The sequence below is a fragment of the Varanus komodoensis genome, unplaced genomic scaffold, assembly GCF_004798865.1.
Source record: "Varanus komodoensis strain SLA01 unplaced genomic scaffold, ASM479886v1 scaffold10, whole genome shotgun sequence".
Classification (NCBI taxonomy): domain Eukaryota; kingdom Metazoa; phylum Chordata; class Lepidosauria; order Squamata; family Varanidae; genus Varanus; species Varanus komodoensis.
The window spans coordinates 14,798,752-14,819,553 of record NW_025335269.1 but is presented as its reverse complement, the minus strand read 5'-3'; the positions used below and the strand labels follow the sequence as shown (position 1 = coordinate 14,819,553).

The window sequence follows — 20,802 nt, the reverse complement described above, 5'->3', positions numbered from 1 at the left end:
GAACATCTCCTTCCATATGAGCCTGCCTGGACCCTAATATCTGTTGCAGAGGTCCTCCTCCAAGAACCCTCCTTGAGAGAGGTGAGGAGGATGGTTATGGAAAGGAAGGCATTCTCTGTAAGAGCACCCCAGTTATGAAACTCACTCCCCAGAGTGGTGTGCCTGGCACCAACACTTTATTCATTTCTGTGCCAGGCCAAAACCCTTTTATTCTCAGTTTTTAAATTAATAATGTATTTTAATTAGTTGTAGCACATGTGGGCACTGAGGAGTTGTAAGCATAAAAACTTAGTTTCTACTAGATGATTTTTTCCCCTAAGTGTACAAAATGTGTGCGGCTGCAGAATACACCCAGAATAAGCTTGGAACCAGTCCTGGAATTTTCCTCCGAAGAACATGGCAGCAGCTCAATACACAAAACACCCAACAAATTTTCTTTCTTTTCTTTTGCCTGGCAAAAGATTTGCGCAAAAAAGATTTGCGACCTGGCACAGGAGACCTTACAAAACAGCATAGCAACACCACAAGTTGATCTTAAAAAGCGCGCTTGGTCCAAGACGGACAGGATACGTTCGTCTAAATGGCGAGTGTTCATGTCAGTCATACTCTTTATCCTCCCACTTCCTATAACTGGGTTCGTATGAGCACGGTACGGTAGTGCGAGACTCCCAAAGCGTCCTGTTCGGTTGAGCTTACATTTGGAATGGGGAAGCAGGAGGCGATGATGACGCTCCCTCGGTTAAGTACGACTCCCTGATGCAATTGGACAGGGCGGGGCGTCATGGGCACGTTGGGTGTGGCGCATGCGCGGTGCCTGTCCTGCGGAGGCAGGCGCTGAAATTCAAACCTGAAGGGCGGTTAACGTTGCAGAGGCTCGGGCAGCGAGACCGCTTGGCGACCGACGCGGTGAAGGGGGCGCGTGTGGACGTTCTCCGTCGGCGACACCTGCAAGTATGGACCCCTTCACTGAGGTGAGTGGTTTCATGCGCACAGCTTTTCCCGCTGAGGGGGTTATGAAGTCTGTCAGAATGCGCGGGAGCCACGCGAGTGCACAGGGTCAAAAGTAGTGCCTCTGTTAGCGGTGTGCGGGGAGACACTTCGGATATAGTGTGTGGGGGGTAACTAGAGGGCACGTCATGTGAAAACGGGCGATGTTCTTCATGGCAAGCCTTCCTTTGGAGTAATACTCTCAGGGAGACTTGCTTCTGGGTAAAAATGCCCAGGAGTAGCGTGTAAGGCAGCCCTCCTTTGCACGCTTACTTGGAAGTAAGGCGTACTTGGGAATAGATATGCACAGAGTTGTGCTTGAAGCCCTTTGGCAGCACTCTAACGTCAGTCCTTATGGTGCACGTCTACTTGGAAGTAAGTCCCACTAATTCAGTGGACATTACTCCCAAGTATATCGGATTACAGCCTCGGGAAAATGCACGCGAAGGATATCTGGTTTCTGGAGCTTTATTTGCTCTAGGATTAAACCTTATGCAATTTCTTTTTTGCTTTCCGGCTTGATAATATGATGCATGCAGCTCTCGGTAACAACAATAATAAATCCGTGGTGTGGATTTACCTACCTTTGTCACGTTTTGAAGAATACTCAAAAAAGTGTTCTTGATGAACTGCAACTTTCTCCTACGATTCTCTTTCCAGGATCTGGGCACAAAACCTAGTAAAATTAAAAGTGACACTGTGAGAATCTGTTTTCCTTTTATGCTACAAATAGTTCCTAATATGTTCTCTGCAGGTTTCTACAGCATTTTATGTGCTACTTGTGAACTCTTAGCGATACCCACGAAATGCCTCCTTTGCTTGACTCACGGGAAAAAAATGAGACTAATGGGTGTGGCACTTTGAAATAAGTATCTCTTTTGTGGGTGGCGAAATGAACGCTGAACTTACTCGTTTACTGCCTGCTCTTATGGAGCTCTTCTAAATGAAATAAACTTCACTATATGTATAAACTAAGGTTGTAGAACCTGAAATTAAACAGTATAATCAAACACAACTTGGTTTTCTTTTTAAATACGTGCTTGTTTATAGCTCGAAAGCAATGCAACACATGGGAGTGTGTGTGTGTGTGTGTTTCTTTGTGGCATTTTAACACTTTCATAAAGTACCTACTTTTTTGAAATGAGTAAAAGAAAAGTCAGCCTCTGCTAGCAGACTCATGTAATCTAATAGCCAGGATCCAAAAGAAAGGAGGGAAGAGTAAAACAAACATTGGAGTGGTTGTTCCTTCAGTGATGGATGAACTGGGCCAGACTGGTTTAGTCCTTGCTGTGATGCTTTTTCTGGGGAGACCGGAATGCAGCTTCCTGGAGACACTTGGTGTTCTGTCTATCAAGTTCTTGAGTAAATATCTCTTTAAAGCCTTGTTCGCAAAATAATCGAGAAATTGTTGTATCGTTGCATATTTTTAATATGGTGAAGATCAGTGCAATGCAATGCTATGTATACTTATGCTGGATGCTATGAGGTTCAGAAATGCAGTTGTCTTATTGCAGACGTAGTTTTAAAATTTAGAAAAGTCTTTTGTTGTAAATTAATCTGTTAAATGGGGCGATCCAATTCATGTCTACATAGAAGTCCATTGAATTCAGTGGCTTTACTCTCAGGTATTGCAGGTTCAGAAATATAAATAGGTGCAACTACATTGTGGTTAATTTTTTAGTGGATGCAGTATCATACAGATTTGCCAGGAATAAGCCTCTTTGAATGAAACAGAACTCAGAAGTAACATCCAAGAGTGTGGTCCAAGTGCAATCATTTGCTTAAAGTTATGCTATTTAAAAGGCCTAAGCAACTCAAAATTGACAATTATAGAGTAGTCCCTTAATTCACATAATACACATTGTACTGAATTGAGCTATCTTCTTGCTTGTGACACTGTTTTCAAACAGTCAGTTTTTTCTTCTTAATCGATAGGATAATTTGACAAGACTAGTGTAGAAGAGATTCCATTGTTCAAGTTCTGTTTATTAAACTGAGCTTCAGTATGTAGATATGTTCTGGAAATGTTCCAGAAGATTTACACCCTTACAGATACAACTGAACATTGAGTGTGATTAAGCCTGTTTTAATTGTATTGTTGCTTAAAATATTTAACAATGTTCATGGGTGTGCTGGTCTTTAAATTTCCCTCTTGAAGGGAAATTTCACTAGTTTCATCATAAAATGAAAAGCATTCTTTTTCTGTGAACTACATTTAAATTGTGCTGGTCTTTTGAGCAAACGCCCACTTTCCAGTATGATGGAAAAGGACAATTCTTTTTGGAAAGCTTTTATTAAAAACTTCTCACACAAACAAATGCTGTTTTTAACTTTTGATCTGAGGGAGCAGAATTCTGAACGCATGGCGAAACTGCTTTGATTCTGTATACAGAATCAAGTGCCTAATCAGTGCATTGCTACTTTAGCATCTTCAAGAGATCTTAAGGGACATCTAATTCAGACACAGCAACATCTTTTAATAAGGGATTGTCCACTTCACCCTTGAAATCATACACAATGATTTCCTTCCAGTGACAAATGTTATGTGAATCCAAATGCATTAGAATTATCTTGTGTGATTCTATAAATCCAAGGTTAATATTCTATTAACAAAACAACTACTGGCGGTGCTTTTAATTATTGGATAATGGGTTCTCAGATGTTGTTAACAAAAATACTAGCGCAAACTAATACACAGGCGCCTGTGTTCTTTATGATCAGTCATCCAAGGACACATTTTAAAATGCCCAAACAGGATGTAATAGATATTTTCAATGGCTGCTTTTAGTTTAGGATTGCCTTTGCAGGTATTCCAAGTCCGAATCTGAGCATTTTCCAGAAACAATATTCTGCTGCTTTCATTTAAGTGGGGTTTAAGTGTGGAGCTTAATATAGGCATAATTTGTATATTGTTTTGACAACTACCCTGATGCATAGGGTAGGTGGAGATCTAACAATTAAGAGTTTTACAATGGTGCACATTCCTGATAAATGACATCCTAATAACTGATATACTGGGATAGTGGAGCAAATGGAATGTACCTGGCACATTTCCCAGCTTCACAGTGCTATTCAGCTGTTGCACTGTAGCATATTTACAGTTTAATCTCCACATCTGGATTGTCTTTTGGACATATGACCAGAGTTAAACTGTTAAAGCTGTTGGTCTTAACTGATGACTTTGGCCATCTGAATGCTTGTTTAAAACAAGTTTTGAAAGACTGAGCTAGGAAGGAGTCATAAGTTGGTGGTATAGCAATTGCTTTGCATGAATAAGTTTCCAGGAATCCTTGGTCTCCAGCTAAAAGAACAGTGGGTAGCATGACTGAGAAATACTTCTGCTGTCTCAAATCTTGGAGAGCTGCTCTCAGTAAGAGCACTCAGTACTGAGCATAGTGTCATCCAGGTGTTCCTAATGTAAAAACAAACACTTTGCTTGTAATACAATATATCCCACAGTCCAAAAATTATGTCTATGCTCTGATAAGAGCCGCATGATTTGCTGTTCCTGCTTCAGTAGCTTCCACTGCTGAACCCTTTGAACTCCAGTGTCTTTCTTGATGATGGTAGGAGTTACTGATGAACTTGTGATTTAGCACAATTCTCCCTACATAATATATCTTTTACTTAGTTTCAGCCTTGATATTTTCAAAATAAAGAAATATTTATTTTAATGACTTGATGATTAGGCCATCATTTTTGGACATATTTTGTAGTACGTTATGTATTGGTCTGGTTTATCTGCTTATATTCTAGTGCTGAAAACACTCATTTCTGATTCACATTTGTGAATGAGGATGAGAAATGTGTTTTGTAATATAGGAGAGGTGGCATTTATTCTCTTCTTTGTGGGATGCAGAAGGAACATGTAAATGAAAGTAGAAGTTACCTTCCATGTGCATATATTGGAGGGAATCACCCATGTGATAGCTCTTACTAAATCATATATTGGGGTGAGCCTCTGTATAAATTGCAACTTAATTGTAACTTAAATTGTAATTTAGTTGAATTTGCAAGTAATAACATCCCTTAAGGGATGCTATAGGTGAATGCCTAACTAAAATATAGCTATATTAAGTAGCTATATCCATCTTTTCATATTCTGAGAAGAATAATTTGGAGTGGAGAGGCAACCATGGCTGCCTCTGGACAAATTATCCAGCCTCTTGAGAAATGTTTTGTGAAAAGCAACTGCTTGAAATGTTGTCACATCTAATGGTGTTTATTACTTCTGAGATATTGTGTTTTTAACAGCTAGAGCAAAATTACCCTTGTTATAAGATTGTTTGGCTTTCCTGGACATCTCCTTTAGCAAAAGGAAATGCTTCCCTCTGGTGGTTGTACATGTTCTGTTTTTAAATCTCTCTCAGCCACTTATTTTGGATTATATAACATACACAGTAGCATATAAGATAAGTGTAACTACATCCCACATTATTATAAATTGTGCTATCTCCTCTTTGAACAGAAAATCTTAGTTTGTATTTTGAAAAATTGTCAGTAGGTTAGTATACTATTTTCTGGCATAACATAAAGCTGAAACCAACTGTATGAATTATCAGAAAGTCGCTGAAGTTTTTAGTAAAAACTTGTCAATTTTTTTTGTATGAAATATTTAGAAACTTCTAGAGCGAACCCGTGCTAGAAGAGAGAATTTACAGAAGAAGATGGCTGGGCGTCCCGTAGCAACAATGCGGACAACAACACAAACAAAAAGGAGCAGAGAACCTTTGTCAGAAGCTGGTAATCAGCCACTTCCACCTAGCGAAGAAGGTATTTTTCACAAACATGAGGCTGTGTCATTATTATGATGTTTGAAAATTTTGGTGTGTCACTTCTTACATCTGTTTGTGCAATTGTGTAGCTTCTCTCTGTTCAACAAATTCATGTTAAAAATAGTAAAAACAGAAAATTAGGGAGTGATAGTAATAGTTTGCTTATTAAAAAATTAAGTGCTATTCTGGACCGGAAGAGTAGCAAATCCCTTGTGGATTAATGATTCATTATTCTAGACTTTTTGCACTTAAAACTCCTGCCATATGATGGAATAGTTTGAGCCCTTAAAACTACAGTCCTTCCAGTTACTTGAAGGTAAATCCAGTTGAACTCCTTTGCACTTACTTCTGAGAGGACGTTCATAGGATTGTCACCTAAGACCTTTTACAAACAATGCAACATGGTGGAAACAAATTCCAATAGCTAGAATCAGAGGAGAATTAAAGGAGAAGGAGCTTGTATATGTGTATTTTTAATAGAGTACTTCACTTTTTTAAAATTTGTACAGCAAAACCAAGCACTAAGCCATCACCATCCAAAAGACGTTGCTCAGACAACGTGGACGTTCCAGTTACCAATATGGAGAATTCATACCCAGTTAATTTATCTTCTATGCACCATGAAATGACTCCTACCTCTGAACCTGTTCCTCTGTCCACCAAGGTAGAAGAGCAGACCTCTAAATCTGAACCAGCTTCTATTTCAGTTAAAACACGTATGCAAAAGCTGGCTGAACAGCGTCGCTGCTGGGATAATGGTATGTGTTTCACTCATAAAAGATGCAATTGAAAAATCTGAAATTATATAAGAAAGCAAAAAAGGAAAATTTGGTGTTTCTTCATGTCATTGGGATGTTGAAAGATATTTAATTTCAGGTCATATATCTGAATTATCTACCTGCTAAGTCTTTTCATATACTGGGGAGCAGAAGCTGTTGTATGACTCAGTCTGTTAGAGAAGCTTACAAAGGTATAGCTCACCTGCCCGTAAATAGCTATGGCAGTAATATGTTGCTGCCATCAACAGTATAACTCTTTCCTCACTTATAAAAATGCTGCTGCTTGGTTGCCTAGGTGTGGTTCTTACTTAACACAAGCAACCAGGAAAGTTTGTTCTATGCAGTTGTTACTGGATCATGTAATAGCTAAGGAACAATCTATGCTATAGGCTTATTTCTGTTATTCAGTCTAAATTATCTCCTCTGGTACAAATATTTAGTATCAGAAGGGTGAATGAGTTCTCACATGGCTCCAACTTTTTTGTTTCATTTGTGCAGAGGACAAGGAGAATAAAGTAGCCTTGCTTCCATTTTGGGTCTTGTATTATTCCATTTATGATGACAGGGTTAAGGGGAGGAGGGAATCACATAGCTCAGTTCTATACTGAGAACATTTGTTATCTCATTGGTATTTATAGTAAAGTGTCACACAGCTTTTATAGTATTGTTGTTCTGTATTGTCTCAATTTTCAGATTGGTCTGAAAATTCTTGCACATCTCCCATCCAATCAAGTGAGCATGTTATTTCTCCACCCAAACAACAAACCCTTGCAGCTGATACTCCAATAGGACGAAGAGGCCGTCTAGCTGACCTTGCTGCTACAATTGGTTCGTGGGAAAATGACCTAAGTCATCCATCTGCAAAACAAAACAATACACAAGAACAGCCTGGTACTGCTTGTTTATCCAAATTGTCCACTACAAGTGGAGCATCTGCTAGAATCAATAGTGGCAGTGTGAAGCAGGATGCTACATCCTGTTCGCAAAGAGCTGTTGAGTCATGTGTGAATAAGTCAGCAATCTCTAAGATATCGGTAAGTGATCATAATTAATCTGATCTATATTGCCTATCTAGGCCTTTAGAGTCCACCAATATTTGGCGGCAATCCTAACTAAATTTAGGATTGAATGCATACTTACAATGGAATTGAGGATTGTGCTGTAGGAGTTGGTAGCTGTAGGAAAAGAAATAGCACTTTGTACCATGTGATTCCTTTTTACAGAGCAGTGATGTTGTGTCATAAAGTATGTATAAATTTCAGAATTCAGGTCAATATTGGGAGGATTTCTGTGCAATTGTAATTTGTTTAAAAGGTAATGTAGAACTGAGTAGGCCCTTAGTTAATGAGGACGTTTTGTAAGTGGCAAGTAATGCCTAATATATTGGTGCTCAAAACATTGTGGGAAGTGGTGATTTCTGTTAAATTCCTATTTAATCTGGGGTAGTAAAAATGGCAGTGTGAAGAAAAAGAGTTGGAAGTCAGCTGGCATTGCATCTGGGAAACATTACAAAATATTCTTTGCCATCATTTTGAGCTTAATGAAACTATTTTCTCTTTCATCTCAGGGAGCTAATAGTTCCATAAAAACCTCAGGAGTAACTAGCAATCATTTGAAAGAAACTGAGGTTCGAGAACTACTGCCGCAAGAAAAGGCCAGTCTTAAACCACTATTGAAGCCTTCATTATCCCAACAACTTCCTACCAAAGAGGAGCAAAACAAAGGAACACATGTACAAATTGATTGCAAGGATAAGCCAACCACACCAGGTGAAGATTAGTTCTTTATTTAAAACAATGCTTATTGAAAATTTTTCATGTAGAATGGATTATTGCATAGATTTTAGCTTCCTAAATAGTACCCTGCATGGTAGTACAATTTGACAGGTGTATCTCAGTAAGTTATAACTTAATTTAAATGTTCCTGGGGTATACTGAGTATGCAACCATATATTACTGATTTTTCAGGGAATTGCTTAGCATTCATGAAGATTTCAGTAGATTGTACTAAAGAGTTTTAAAATAACTGAGCTTTAAACAAACACATTCTGGTAGCGAACAGGTGTTAGGTGGTGGGCAAATTCTTTGGATGAAATGAATGGAAACTTAAGGAGATAACTGCTTGGAATACACTCTAATGCCTAAAATGCAGTCAACTCAAAACCGCTTAGTTTACCTACCTATCTCTGCCTAACACTTGGTGCTGAAGTTATATATGTTAGTTTACAAGTAAGTCCTATTACGCTAATTGGGATTTAATCCCAGGAAAAAGGCTTATTTAAAAAAAACAACATTCCTTGGGTTTTGCTTATTCCATATTTCTGAAAAGAAGTGCCAGTATGGCATAGTGGTTAGAATATTGGACTGAGACTCAGGTGACCAGGGGTGTAGTCCCCACAAGTTTACTGGGTGACTTGTTCAGTCACTGATACCTCACAGAGTTGTTAGAGGGACAAATTTGGGGTTGTTTTGAGGATTATGTAAGCCACCCTGGGATTCTTGAAAGAGAAAAAGTGAGATATTAATATAACAATAAATATGTTCCATAGAGAAAATGGTAGAGTTCCTTGGACACTTAATCTGTTTAATGCTTCAATTCATTATTAATGATGGGATGCTTTTTAATGCTATTTTTGCTTTGCTTTGCTTTTTGTTTTGTTTTTTGGAACAGTCTAGTAATGTTTGGGTGCTTATTTGCAAGGCTGCCGTACTGTATATTAATTCCAATAAACTTTAACCACTAAACAGTCAATGAGAGCAGCTCCATATAAGTTCTAGAAAAAATAATTAGATATTATTTTTTCTAGCTTGTTTGTCTGCATTTTCCTTATGGGTGTCCTATTTGGATCTGGGCAAAATCATTATGTGGAAGGCCTCCATCTCATGAGAACTAAACACGTCTTTAAAGTCATATAAATGGGAATAATTTAAACAGCATTCCCTAAATAATATATGCTATTAAAAAAAGAAAAAAGCAGACCTTTTATTGTTTGGAATTGCAGCATGGTAGTATTGGTATCCTAGAATGCAAAATATCACTTCCAATCCAGACTTTAGTAGCTGGCATACAAATCGTAAATTCCCAAGTATGAAGGAAACATTGACGTGCATGTTATTAAACTCTTCTGCTTGCTTTGTTTATTCATTCCAAGTTTAGGTTTTATATTTGGTAAATAGCCAAGAGCATTTGTATAATGGGCTGAAAGCTTTTAAGAAAATACTAAACATTCTGAAACTAAACATCTGAAAGCTCAGCTCAAAATGTGTTGAGCAGTTTACTAGTTGCTGCATCTTGGTGAATGGTAACTTTTGATCTGTGTTGAATGAAACTGACTCATTGAACTACATGAGTTTGAAAACATTCTGTTCAAGATGTGGAACAGCTTCATGCTGCACTTCAACATTGTTTCTAGATCATGAAGAACCTAAATTGTTCATGAAGCAAATCTCATTGTTCTTATAGGAGGATCAGGCATCAAGTCCTTTCTGGAGCGTTTTGCAGAACGTTGCCAAGAGCATACTTCGCAAAGCCCTGTTACTGCTGGAGGACATAGAACTCCCATTATCACTCCTAATACAAAGATAATTCAAGAAAGACTATTTAGGCAGAATGAAACATCTTCAACTGCCAGCCTAGCACAGCAGCTCAAACAGGTATGATTTACTAATTACTTCAGATCATGTGGAATTATCTGACTAAAATTCTGGACATTGATCTGATAGAGAAAAAGCGTGCATATTCAGACTTTCTTTCTTAATGTATTCAGGAACGTGAAAGAGAACTTGCATCCATTAGAGGTCGCTTTGACAAGGGCAACTTTTGGAGTGCTGAAAGAGCAGAGAACTCAAAGAACAAACATCCAGAAAAAAAATCGGTAACACACTGGAATTTGATTTGAGGGAATCTGTAACATACATGCAGCAGCTGCCTTCTTATAATTTGCCCCATGTACTTTGTGTGTAGGAACAATGTATTAAGACTTCATACAGGGTATGTGTCAATCCTGTAGCAGTGACCTATGTTGCATGACCTTTTGTGTGCAGGTTTCAGGCCCAAATGTTGCAACTCCTTGTTTCAGAATGCATGTAATTCCTATATACTAAAAAAAGTGTGGCAAGGCTTTCTAAGACCTATGTCTCATTTAGTTTCCAGTAGTCCAAGGGAGAGAAAATGGTTTGTATATACTTTGGGTTCTAACTTTGGTGAGAGCCAGTGTGGCATAGTGGTTAAGAGCCTGGGACTGGGACTCAGGCGATCTGGGTTCTAGTCCCCGCTCAGCCATGGAGCCAACTGGGTGACTTTGGGCCAGTCACAGACTCTCAGCCCAGCCTACCTCACAGGGTTGTTGTTGTGGGGATAAGATGGAGGAGGAGGTGGATGTAAGCTGCCTTGAGCCCTTTGTAGGAAAAAGGCAGGATATAAATCAAAAATAAATAAAAAATAAAAAAATAAACTTACATTGTGGAAATTGGTTAAGGTTTAATGGCATTAAAACTATCTCTTGAGTTCTGCTAATTAATTTAGGCCAAATATGATATATGCTTTTTTTCTAGGAGAGTCAAATTCTAGTTGATCTGAAGCATGCCCCCAATTCAGACATCTGCTCCCAGTTAGCAGAAGAGAATGCCACAACAAATAAGATAGTAGTAGAATGTGTGTCTTCAGGTAAGACTGCCCTTTATTAAAACTAACTATCTGAACATGAAAGTTTATGACTTACTATGCATTAGAATAAATTGAGTTGTTTCCTGGTAGATGGATAGTAGAAACCCTAGCTCATACCTCAAAACATAGATCTTTTGCTTTAGAGATGCATTTGCAGGAAAAGAGTTTGTTTTTTAATTCTGTATTGGAAGAATCAATAGTTTATAGATTATGAGGGTTTTCTTCTAATTTTGGATATTTAAATGAGGCTTTTTATTTTCTTCTTTCCTCATGAGATACAGATCTGTAGAACTTTTAAAGCGGTGCACAGCTAATCTCCCCTCCCCTCCCCTCTCCTTCCTTCCTTCCTTAGAAAAATAAAGGTAGGATTCCTTGAAACTCTCATATATGTAATATTTATATACATGAAAACTGGAAAATATGGTATAACAGATGCCCTTTCCAGAGACTGGTTATTTTCCAAATTAAGTCTGAAAAGGAAATAGGAGCAGCCCCACAGTCTCTTTACCACATTGGCATGAATGTGCATCCTCTAGGTGGTATTCATTATCTCAAATGTTTTTAAGATACTGAGACCCTAGGACATACCTCTCAAAATGTTGGTTTAAACCACCAAATAAAGAGAATGATGCTGCCAGATGAATGAGCTTCTTACTGCAGTCTCTTTCACAAGTAGAAACTGAAAATATGATAATCTTTCAAAAAATCCAAACTAACGAAAGTCACTTGCAATATACTCACTTTAGGTTTGAAGTTTATTTAGAAACACCTAGGTTTACTTGAATCATGTATTCTAGGTACTTCAGAATATGAGAAGTCAGAAGAGCCAATTCATCTGAAAATCTTCTCACCAAAGACTCCTGAAAAAACAGTGTCAAACTCAAAGCTTCAACAACTACCTGACAAACAGATTGGTTTGTATTTCCTAACTATGACCTCAGTCAGTTTCACGTAGAATTCTTCAAACATGTACTCCATAAATAAGTAGGATTAAACACTTTACATTGAACTCCTATGATCTTTAAGTCATAGCTAGGATTAATGTTTTGAAAAACATTGGCATATTGTGTATATGGAAACACATGTCTGGGAAACTCCAAAACTTTTCAGAAAAATTCATAACTTGGACAACAGAGTGACCTTTGTAGGTATCAAACAGTAACAACAAAACTCCCAATGAATCATACGTATTTCCAAAAACTGTAGTAATCTTAATGTTTTAATGGGCTTAGAAGCAAAGTTTTAAAAAGAAACAGGCTGGTTAATCTTTAAAACATTGGGAGTTAATGAGATCTTCTTGTTAGCAGGGCAGTTTTTTGTTGGGGGGGGAGCATGAACCATGTAGGCAGATAGGTTGTTTGAAATATAATTCATTTTTGATGCATTATGGCACTACTGGGAAATGCGTGAACCTCTAGGTAGTGTTGGAGGTCAATTCCTAGTCCCAGCCAGCATGACCAGTGGTCAGAGATAATGAAATTGTAGTCCAACATCTGGAGGGCTCACATTTCCTACTCCTAGGGTGCCCCATTAACTGATTACCCATCAGTTGGGTAGTGGGGAACAGTTTAGATTGCTCTTTTCCCATTGCTATTAGCAGGGAGACACAGTGATCCTAAGGATTTAAGTTGTAGCTGTTTCACCCAGTAATCCTGATCAATATTTCTGGAGGGAGGTTCAGAAGATGATGTTCATGTCCATATGCAGCTGTGCATGCTGCTGAGGTGTTGCCCACCCCTGGCCTGGAAGCTGGGGAACAAGATTCCTAATTTACCTTCCTGACATGACAAATAGATGTTTGTATTAGTAGTGGTAAAAATAACTGTTTATCTAAAAGCAAAAGAGAGCCTAAATTGGGCTTGGGGGAAAGGGACACCAAGTAAAAACACGTGCTATTTGAGTTATTTGGCATTGGTGTAAGTGGGGAATACATACATGAGAAATCAGTTCAATAAGAATATGGGTTAGCATATTTTTACATCAAACCTTTACTGGAAGCTAGTAGAGTTGTGTGAATAAAAGTACACTCATCTCTTTGCATTGTAACCACAGTTTTTCTTCTGACTGCATTTTCTGAGCTTTCTTCCAAAGCAATTTATGAAATTGCATTGTAGTAAAAGAGCTTAGAAGTTACCAGAGTATGTGTAACTGTGACTAGGCTATTTTGCCTAAAAGGCGCCACAATCTGTACCAGTTGCAACTGTTGAATCTAATGGAACTCACTAGGATGCTGTCAAGGAGTAGGTGTTTTGGGTTGATGATCTTTTGTTCCTTCCAGATCCTAACTTTCTTAAATTTTAGTTTCTAGTCAGTATGTGGGCAGTCCTATTCTTAACTTTTTGTTTTGTGTGCTCTGCTCTCTAGGTGGAGAATTTAAAGCTGAGGTGAATGACGAAATGAATAGTTCAAAGGTGATAAGTGACATTTTTGATGAAGTTCTTCAAGACGATGGGCCTGACATAGAGAAACTTAAAAAAGAGATGAGTATGACCTTAGAAGCTGACATTGAGGATGAACAGGAAGAGTCACTGAATATTTCCTCAATGTCCCTCCTAACACCTTTAACAGAATCTGTTGCTGTTGTAAGTCCACAGGTAGGAACATATTTTAAATAAGGTTCATACTTGTGCTTATGCAGGTTGGTGGGGTCTAAACTCAGAAGAAATACAATATCTCTTGTATATTCCTCTTACAGAATTCCGTTGTTATAGTAAATTTTATTTCAAAAATAAATTGAAATGGTCAATAACCTATGTCTCCTTTCTCTTCATGTTTCAGGTTTTTGCTTCCCCTAGTAAAACAGTAGGAGAGCAAAGCAGTGAAAGTGATGACAGTCCAAAGTCTAGCACGTTACATAGAATATCTGTCTGTAGAACTGAATCTGGAAGCAGCATTGGATCCTTGTCAGAGGAGCGTAACCTCCCATATAGGTAATTAATCCTGGTTAGAGATGCTTAATTGGACTGTAAAAACTATAGCATTGCCAAGGTCTGGATCAAATTTCTTCTTGGATAATGGACATATGGAGAAGGTAGAAGGGCAGTACTATAATGTTTTCTGAAATAATAGTGAAAATAGAGAGGTGGTGGAAATTTAGCCATCATTCAAGAATATGTATGAAGTATATCTATATTGCTCCAGCCTTCTCTGTGAGGAGTCATAAGAGCTGCATCTCAATTCTGGCAAGATTACTAATTTCTTCAAAGGTCATCCTCAGCTTTAAGTTCATCCTTACCTCTGTGTCTCTTGAAATGTATTGTTAGAAATCTGCTCGGCATAATTCTAAAACTGCACTTTTATCCCCAAAGTATTGATGCCTATCGGTCTCAGAGATTTAAAGACACTGATCGTCCTTCAATAAAACAAGTAATTGTTCGTAAAGAAGATGTTTCTTCCAGGCTTGAAGATAAAAGGAATGGACCTTCTGATCAAATTAACATTAAACGCAAATTGCAGGTAGTTTGACTTTTGCCTTTCATATTTAACAAATGCTCATTCTGTCTGTCTGTGTCTGTCAGGATTGTTTTTGAATAGTGGGTTAGGTGTATTTTATGGTTAGGTTTAACTAGGGACAATGTCTGGGCAAATGTTTGAGTAATGGTCAGTGACATTCATAAATATGAAAGGAGGGAATATGCTGTTTTATCCCTTACTTGTGTTCTAGCTTGGATGTTATGTAGTATGTGACTGCACCAGTGCACTGAGCACTTTTAGCTAGTACTTATGACATGGTACTATTACAATTTCTCCATCCCTAACAGTTAAAAAAAACAAAACAAAAAAACCAACTTCAGAGCCCCAAGTACTGCTGTGCTTAAGTGAGGGAGCATTCATCTAGGCTAGGGTTAAACAACCTGGTACCCTACAATAGTTTGGGGCTGCAACTCAGCTCAGCCTGAGCTAGCATAGGTCATGTTCTGGGACTATGGGAGTAGTAATGCAAAACATCTAAAGGGCACTTTGCCTACCTCTAATTTAGATTCATACAAATTCCTAAGTATCAGGAAGGCAACCCCAAATTCCAGCAATTTGCATGCCATCTTAGTCTGTTGTTTAAAAAAAAATCCCAGGCATTTGGGATGCAGTTCTGTGCATGGGTATAAGGCCCACTAATTCAGCAGGACTTTTGAGTAAATATGTATAGAACTGCACTGTCTTGACTAATTTAAGTAATGGTCATTTCAATGGATCTACTCTTAGTGCAAATAACATTGCATATTATTTTTGAGGGTGTGTACTGTTTTCTGCACAACTAATGCATACATGTCCATCATGAAAAACAATTCATGTCATTTTTAAGCACATACCACAGGCTGGTAAGTGCCATCCAAACCAGAAGGGCACCACCTCTTCCACTTCATTTCTAAAGCCCATCCTTTGTGATGGGGAAGATTCATTTTGAGGAACTTATTTAGGAGATGCACTTTGCTGTGTGTGTTTGTGTGTGTTCCCCAAAAAACTGGCAGTGATAGAAATCTAACTTAATACCTTCTAAAGGTCTTGGGTTTTACTAAGCCCACTCATTTCAATACATTTAGGAGCTGAATAATGAAATCAATCTGCAGCAGACTGTCATTCATCAAGCCAGTCAGGCTCTTAACTGTTGCATTGATGAGGAACATGGGAAAGGGTCACAGGAAGAGGCGGAAGCTGAGAGATTACTTCTCATTGCAAGTATGTTTCTTGTTTTGCTTAATGCTAATTTTTTGCATAGATTAGCATTGATAGAGATAACGCTTATAATTTAAATAGCCAAGAGATTTATATTGAATACATAACAAGAAATTTAAGAGAACTTCATGGATACTGAGAGCAAACTGGTGCAAAACAGTATTTTTCTTGTTGGGTATTCCAAAAAAAAAAAAAAAACACATCAGGGAGACTTTGTTGGAAATAAGTGCTGGACAAAATGGATTGGTTCCATTTTGGTTTTGATCCAGCAAGAACATTCTTATTTAAAATAGTATGCATTTTGTGAAAAGTAGCTATGGCTAGTAAACAACCAGTAACTGACGAGAAACTTGTCCATGGAAAGCTGCCTTAATTTTAATTGTGCCATGTTTGAACAGCTGAAAAAAGAACGGCATTATTAGAAGAGCTAAACAGGCTGAAAAAGGAAGGACCTCAGAGCAAGAAGATTAAAGCTGATCCTATGCCTAGTGGAGTTTCTCCTTCCAAAGGATCTGTTACTCTGTCAGGAATGCATCTACCTCTAAAAGCAGACTTTGTATGCAGTACTGCCCAGAAATCAGGTAATGCCTACTACTGTATCTGCATGCATCATAACTCAAGCACAAAGTAGGAGCTGTTATAGTGGCTAAGATACTGAACTTGCCTTGGGCAGACCATACTCTCACAGCCTCTCTTCTGTCCCCTCAATGTAAGTGATAGCAATACTGATTTTACCTTAAAGCAGAGCTCAGAACCTTAGGCCTAGGAATCAAATACAGGCCCTCTTGAAGTTTGACCCTGGGGTGTCTAGGTTCCCTACATGACAGTGCCTTTCCCGTTGCTTCATTTCTGTAAGTACCAAACATTGGTGGCTTTCAACTTTTGCATACTTTTTTCTACTTTCTAAAACCTTGAAATGCTTTTCCTTAATAACTGGCATTAAGAGGTTTAAGCTGAAATATGCTGGTATTTTTGACTCTAGGCCTTTTGCCTTTGGCCCTTCCTACCATTGGAATGCAAATCAAAATTTCTTCAAAATTGATTCAGTTCCCAGGTGAAGCTTTCAGGTTAAATATTTAGGGTTGTAAGGATTGTCTTATAGGGTTGTAAGGATTACAACTAAATTATGCATCTGATATACTTTGAACACTTGAAAGTACTGTTTAGCTATTCTACTCTTGGATAACATGTTAGGTGGATTTTTCATGCTTATACTCAAAATCTAAACATGTGTTATATTTAGGATTAGGCAAGAACTTCCTGCACATCATACTGGCTAGCATCTGGGGTGGGGAGGTCTTCCCTGATAGTGGAAGATACAGCACTCTCACTGAAAATATATGCAGTACACTTGTGTGGAAAATTGTTCCGTTGGCTGACCTGGGCTTCTGACCTTACAGTCCAATTTTGAAGATACTTGTAAATTATTCCATCTTCCTCTGACTTTAACCTTCCTTTGGATACTATGCCCTGTTCTTTTAAAAAGGTAAGCTGAGTTGATCAATGTAATGTCATAAGCTAACTGCAGCAAAAATGCTGAAAAGGCTTTTTGGTCTCTATTTTGCTTTATGAAACTTTTGTAAATGTATGATTATGATAGATGGTTAAACTATTCACAGAAACAGCAAACTACTACTATGTAATCATATTAAAAGCGGGAACAGAAAACATGGTTGCAACGCCATTAGCAAGTACTGCAAATTCCCTGAATGGAGATGCTCTTACTTTTCCAACAACATTTACACTGTAAGTACTTTAGCTACTTCATGTTCATTGTGTGCGCGCACTCTGCATTCGGAGACTTTATGCACCCCTGAAAGAAGTACACAAATGCAACTTATTTTTAAAGGTGTGCAATCCAATGGTTTCCTGACATTGTCTGAGGTACCATGAATCTTCAGAGTCTCAGGATCCTCTGAAACTCAGGCCCCATTGCAGCTGGCATGGAAAAAACTGTGCCAGCTTGCCCCTCCATGAAAGAATAGGAAGCACACCTCTGAGAAGGGGGAAAGGCATGCCAGTGGACAGGGAAGGGAGGAAGCTGGGGTCATTTAGCAATGCCAATTTTTCTTTGTACCCCAGCGTTTTTCCCCTCCCTCTCTCTCTGATGGTTTATCTAGATAGCCAAAAACTCAGAGTGAGCTCTAGCAGTGATGTAGGTCCAGAGGTCCAGTGATGTAGGTTGCCACTGTTGTCTTTTGTTCTGGCCACTGGATGCACGTAAGCCACAAGTTTGGAGGCTTAAGAACTACATTACTAAAAATAGTAGCAACATCATAAAGAACACTGTGAAAATTGGAAGCATTAAAAGGAAGTGTAGATTTATTACATCATACAGATACAATATGCATTATGTCTCCTCCACTCAGTAGGCAAGAAAACTCTGATTTTGTGTTGTATTTTTACTACCCACTGCCACTGTTGTCTGCTCCTCAGTTTGTTTCCTTCATTCAGAACAGAAGCCAGGTACCTCTTTTCTTTTGGTTAGCACAGAAGCTCACAGGAAAAGTGAGTTACTTCCTTTTTTTCTTCTGCCATTTTTACCAACTCTCCCCACAAGCTTTGTGTTCTTCTTCACCAGTTTTCATCCCCTCCCCTGCTATTTCTTCCTTCCCTTCCTTCTCACTGCCTCTCTGATCTCTCCAATGGTTCCAACTATAAATGTTCTTTTGAGCAAAAACATGAAACAAGTTATAATTGTCCTGAATCTACTTTTATAGCCTCAAAGGAAATTCCTCTCACAGAGGAATGAAACAAACACACAGAACCATCGCCATCATTGCTGAATAGTGGAGCTTGTTAATCCTGATTGTTGACATGATGGAGACTTACCTGCCTACATGATGTACCCTTAACATTGGATGGTCATGGTTTAGTACCTTGTAAAGAAACTGAGCTTTGGAACCCACCAAAACATCAGAGCCAATAAAAAGAATTGGATGTGATTATTGTGTCAGCCACCAGATGGCACAAAAAGACAATCTAGATCTGTCCTAGAGTTTTTGTTTTGTTTATTCTTTCCTGATGTTTTGACAACACTGATGCAGAGCTCAATTGTTAAGCTTCTCTGGATTAGGTAAGGGCTTCCCATGGCACACTCTGAACACCCTTCCCCCCATTTCTTACTTTCCTTCATTCTTTTTCCTAAAACACTTTACAAAACGTTCCTTATGTCTCAAGAGGCCTTCAAAAACAAAGATCTAAAAGCACTCATAAACAATATAAACCTTTCCTTTTCTTCCTCCAGTTCATCTTTTTATAAAAGTAGTCTATACTATATGCACACTACTTGTGATTAAGAGAGTGGAGAGATTTAATCATATGTCCAAAACCTTCCAGGGTCTCAATGCCATTCCACCTGAAATCTGAACTGGGGATTTAAGAAGCAGTAAGCCATCATGAAACAGGTCCTGCTAGAACTTCACAACAAGCACTAGAACTTTACATCCATCAGGCCTTGGGCCTATACAAGCCAGCAGAGGCAGACACAAAATATTGACATTATCCATACCTCAATAATAAGTATCCCAACTTTTGATGCCCTCAGTGAATTCATACAGATAGAATTAAAGATCCCACAAGACCTTTTCTTGTTCTTTAAAGAAGCAAAGAATTATATGAGGGATCTTCCACACTTTTAAAAATTCTATTAAGAATTTCAAAACCAAATTACATCACTTATCTACATAGTCACCTTCCTTTGTGATGCATTTTATCCAGCATTGTACCAACGTTTAATGCCATCAGCAAAAAATATATAAAATATAAAAGTGCAGAAATTTTTTGAAGACCTCATATAATTGGTCTTCTGTATTTTTAGAATAATTTCTTTAGATCAAAGGTTTTCTGGCATAGCTTCTGTCCCAAAAAAGGAGGAGATAATAGTGTGCAGTTTTAGATAATGAGTATCTGAAAAAAATCCGGTCCTACCTGACCACTGCAGATTTCCTTGGTTTGCGTACAAATAACAACACTATAAAGAACAGTTCTGCTCTTAAGACTTACTTCAGCTCCATGAAGTTTGACAGAGTTCATGGTCATGTCAGTGGCATGAATTTTCTAGTTGAAGAGAATTCATATCAGTCCCTACACCTGTAACGTCTAGTGTTTTTCCTCCTCCTTAAAAGTATTTAATGTAGGAAGAAAAATAGTAAATCATACAAAGACAGGTATACAAGGGTTGCTGAAGTTTCTACAAGGAGACTTAAACTAAGTCTAACAGTCTGAAAGTAATCTTACTCTCTTCTCTGTACTGTTTAATCTGGACTCTAGACCCCTAAGGTCCCATAAAAGTTTACTTGTGGAAGCATTCCAGTACAGTCCATCTTCGGACCACAGATTTTTTTTCTTGGCACCTAAACACCATCCTTCAGGGCTTACATAAGCCCATTTTAGAGCCTCTCAGATAATGTACTTTTGTACCTCCTTTTCCTCAAAGTGGTTTTTCTCAAAGCCATCAACTGACAGTTTATTCTTCCATCATATTGCCCTAAACTCTTACTACCCTTCTGAGCATTTCTTGTAAAAGCTAGATGTCAGAAAAGCTCTTAAGATCTCCATAAGCAGCCTATTTCTAACTTTCTAGCCTATTGCTCTGATGAAAAGAAATGTCTTAACCATACTACCCCTGATGGATAAAAGCCTGCATTATGCTGACTTAGGATTCTCAACACCTGTGTATATGGGTGTACTTAACTACTCAGTAGCCACTATATTAGCTGTTCTGTCCATAAATGCATTACATGGCAGAGATATCCCATGTGGCCAAACGGTCTTCAGGAAGCACTTCCATGAAGCATCACACAATGCTTCCTCAAAGGCAGTCTATGGACAGAGGGGATGCAGCATGTCCTCATCCTTTTCTTGGATACTATATATTATACACTGGATGTATCTTATGTCAAATGAGAGAACTAAATACTGAT

The 20,802-nt window shown here is 38.3% G+C and overlaps 1 protein-coding gene across 1 annotated transcript in view; it reads left to right on the top strand.

Annotated features, from left to right (window-relative positions):
* Positions 1–934: 934 nt before the first annotated feature.
* Positions 935–20,802, top strand: part of ANLN (anillin actin binding protein) — a 31,634-nt gene continuing 11,766 nt past the window's right edge. Inside the window, exons 1-15 of the mRNA XM_044454529.1 lie at positions 935–971; positions 5,607–5,760; positions 6,272–6,520; positions 7,235–7,575; positions 8,109–8,310; positions 10,004–10,194; positions 10,308–10,415; positions 11,095–11,206; positions 12,004–12,120; positions 13,571–13,800; positions 13,985–14,136; positions 14,515–14,662; positions 15,745–15,880; positions 16,276–16,458; positions 17,497–17,623. Coding sequence (XP_044310464.1) covers positions 954–971; positions 5,607–5,760; positions 6,272–6,520; positions 7,235–7,575; positions 8,109–8,310; positions 10,004–10,194; positions 10,308–10,415; positions 11,095–11,206; positions 12,004–12,120; positions 13,571–13,800; positions 13,985–14,136; positions 14,515–14,662; positions 15,745–15,880; positions 16,276–16,458; positions 17,497–17,623 — 2,468 coding nt within the window. The 5' untranslated portion in view covers positions 935–953. The remainder of the gene's footprint in view (positions 972–5,606; positions 5,761–6,271; positions 6,521–7,234; positions 7,576–8,108; positions 8,311–10,003; positions 10,195–10,307; positions 10,416–11,094; positions 11,207–12,003; positions 12,121–13,570; positions 13,801–13,984; positions 14,137–14,514; positions 14,663–15,744; positions 15,881–16,275; positions 16,459–17,496; positions 17,624–20,802) is intronic.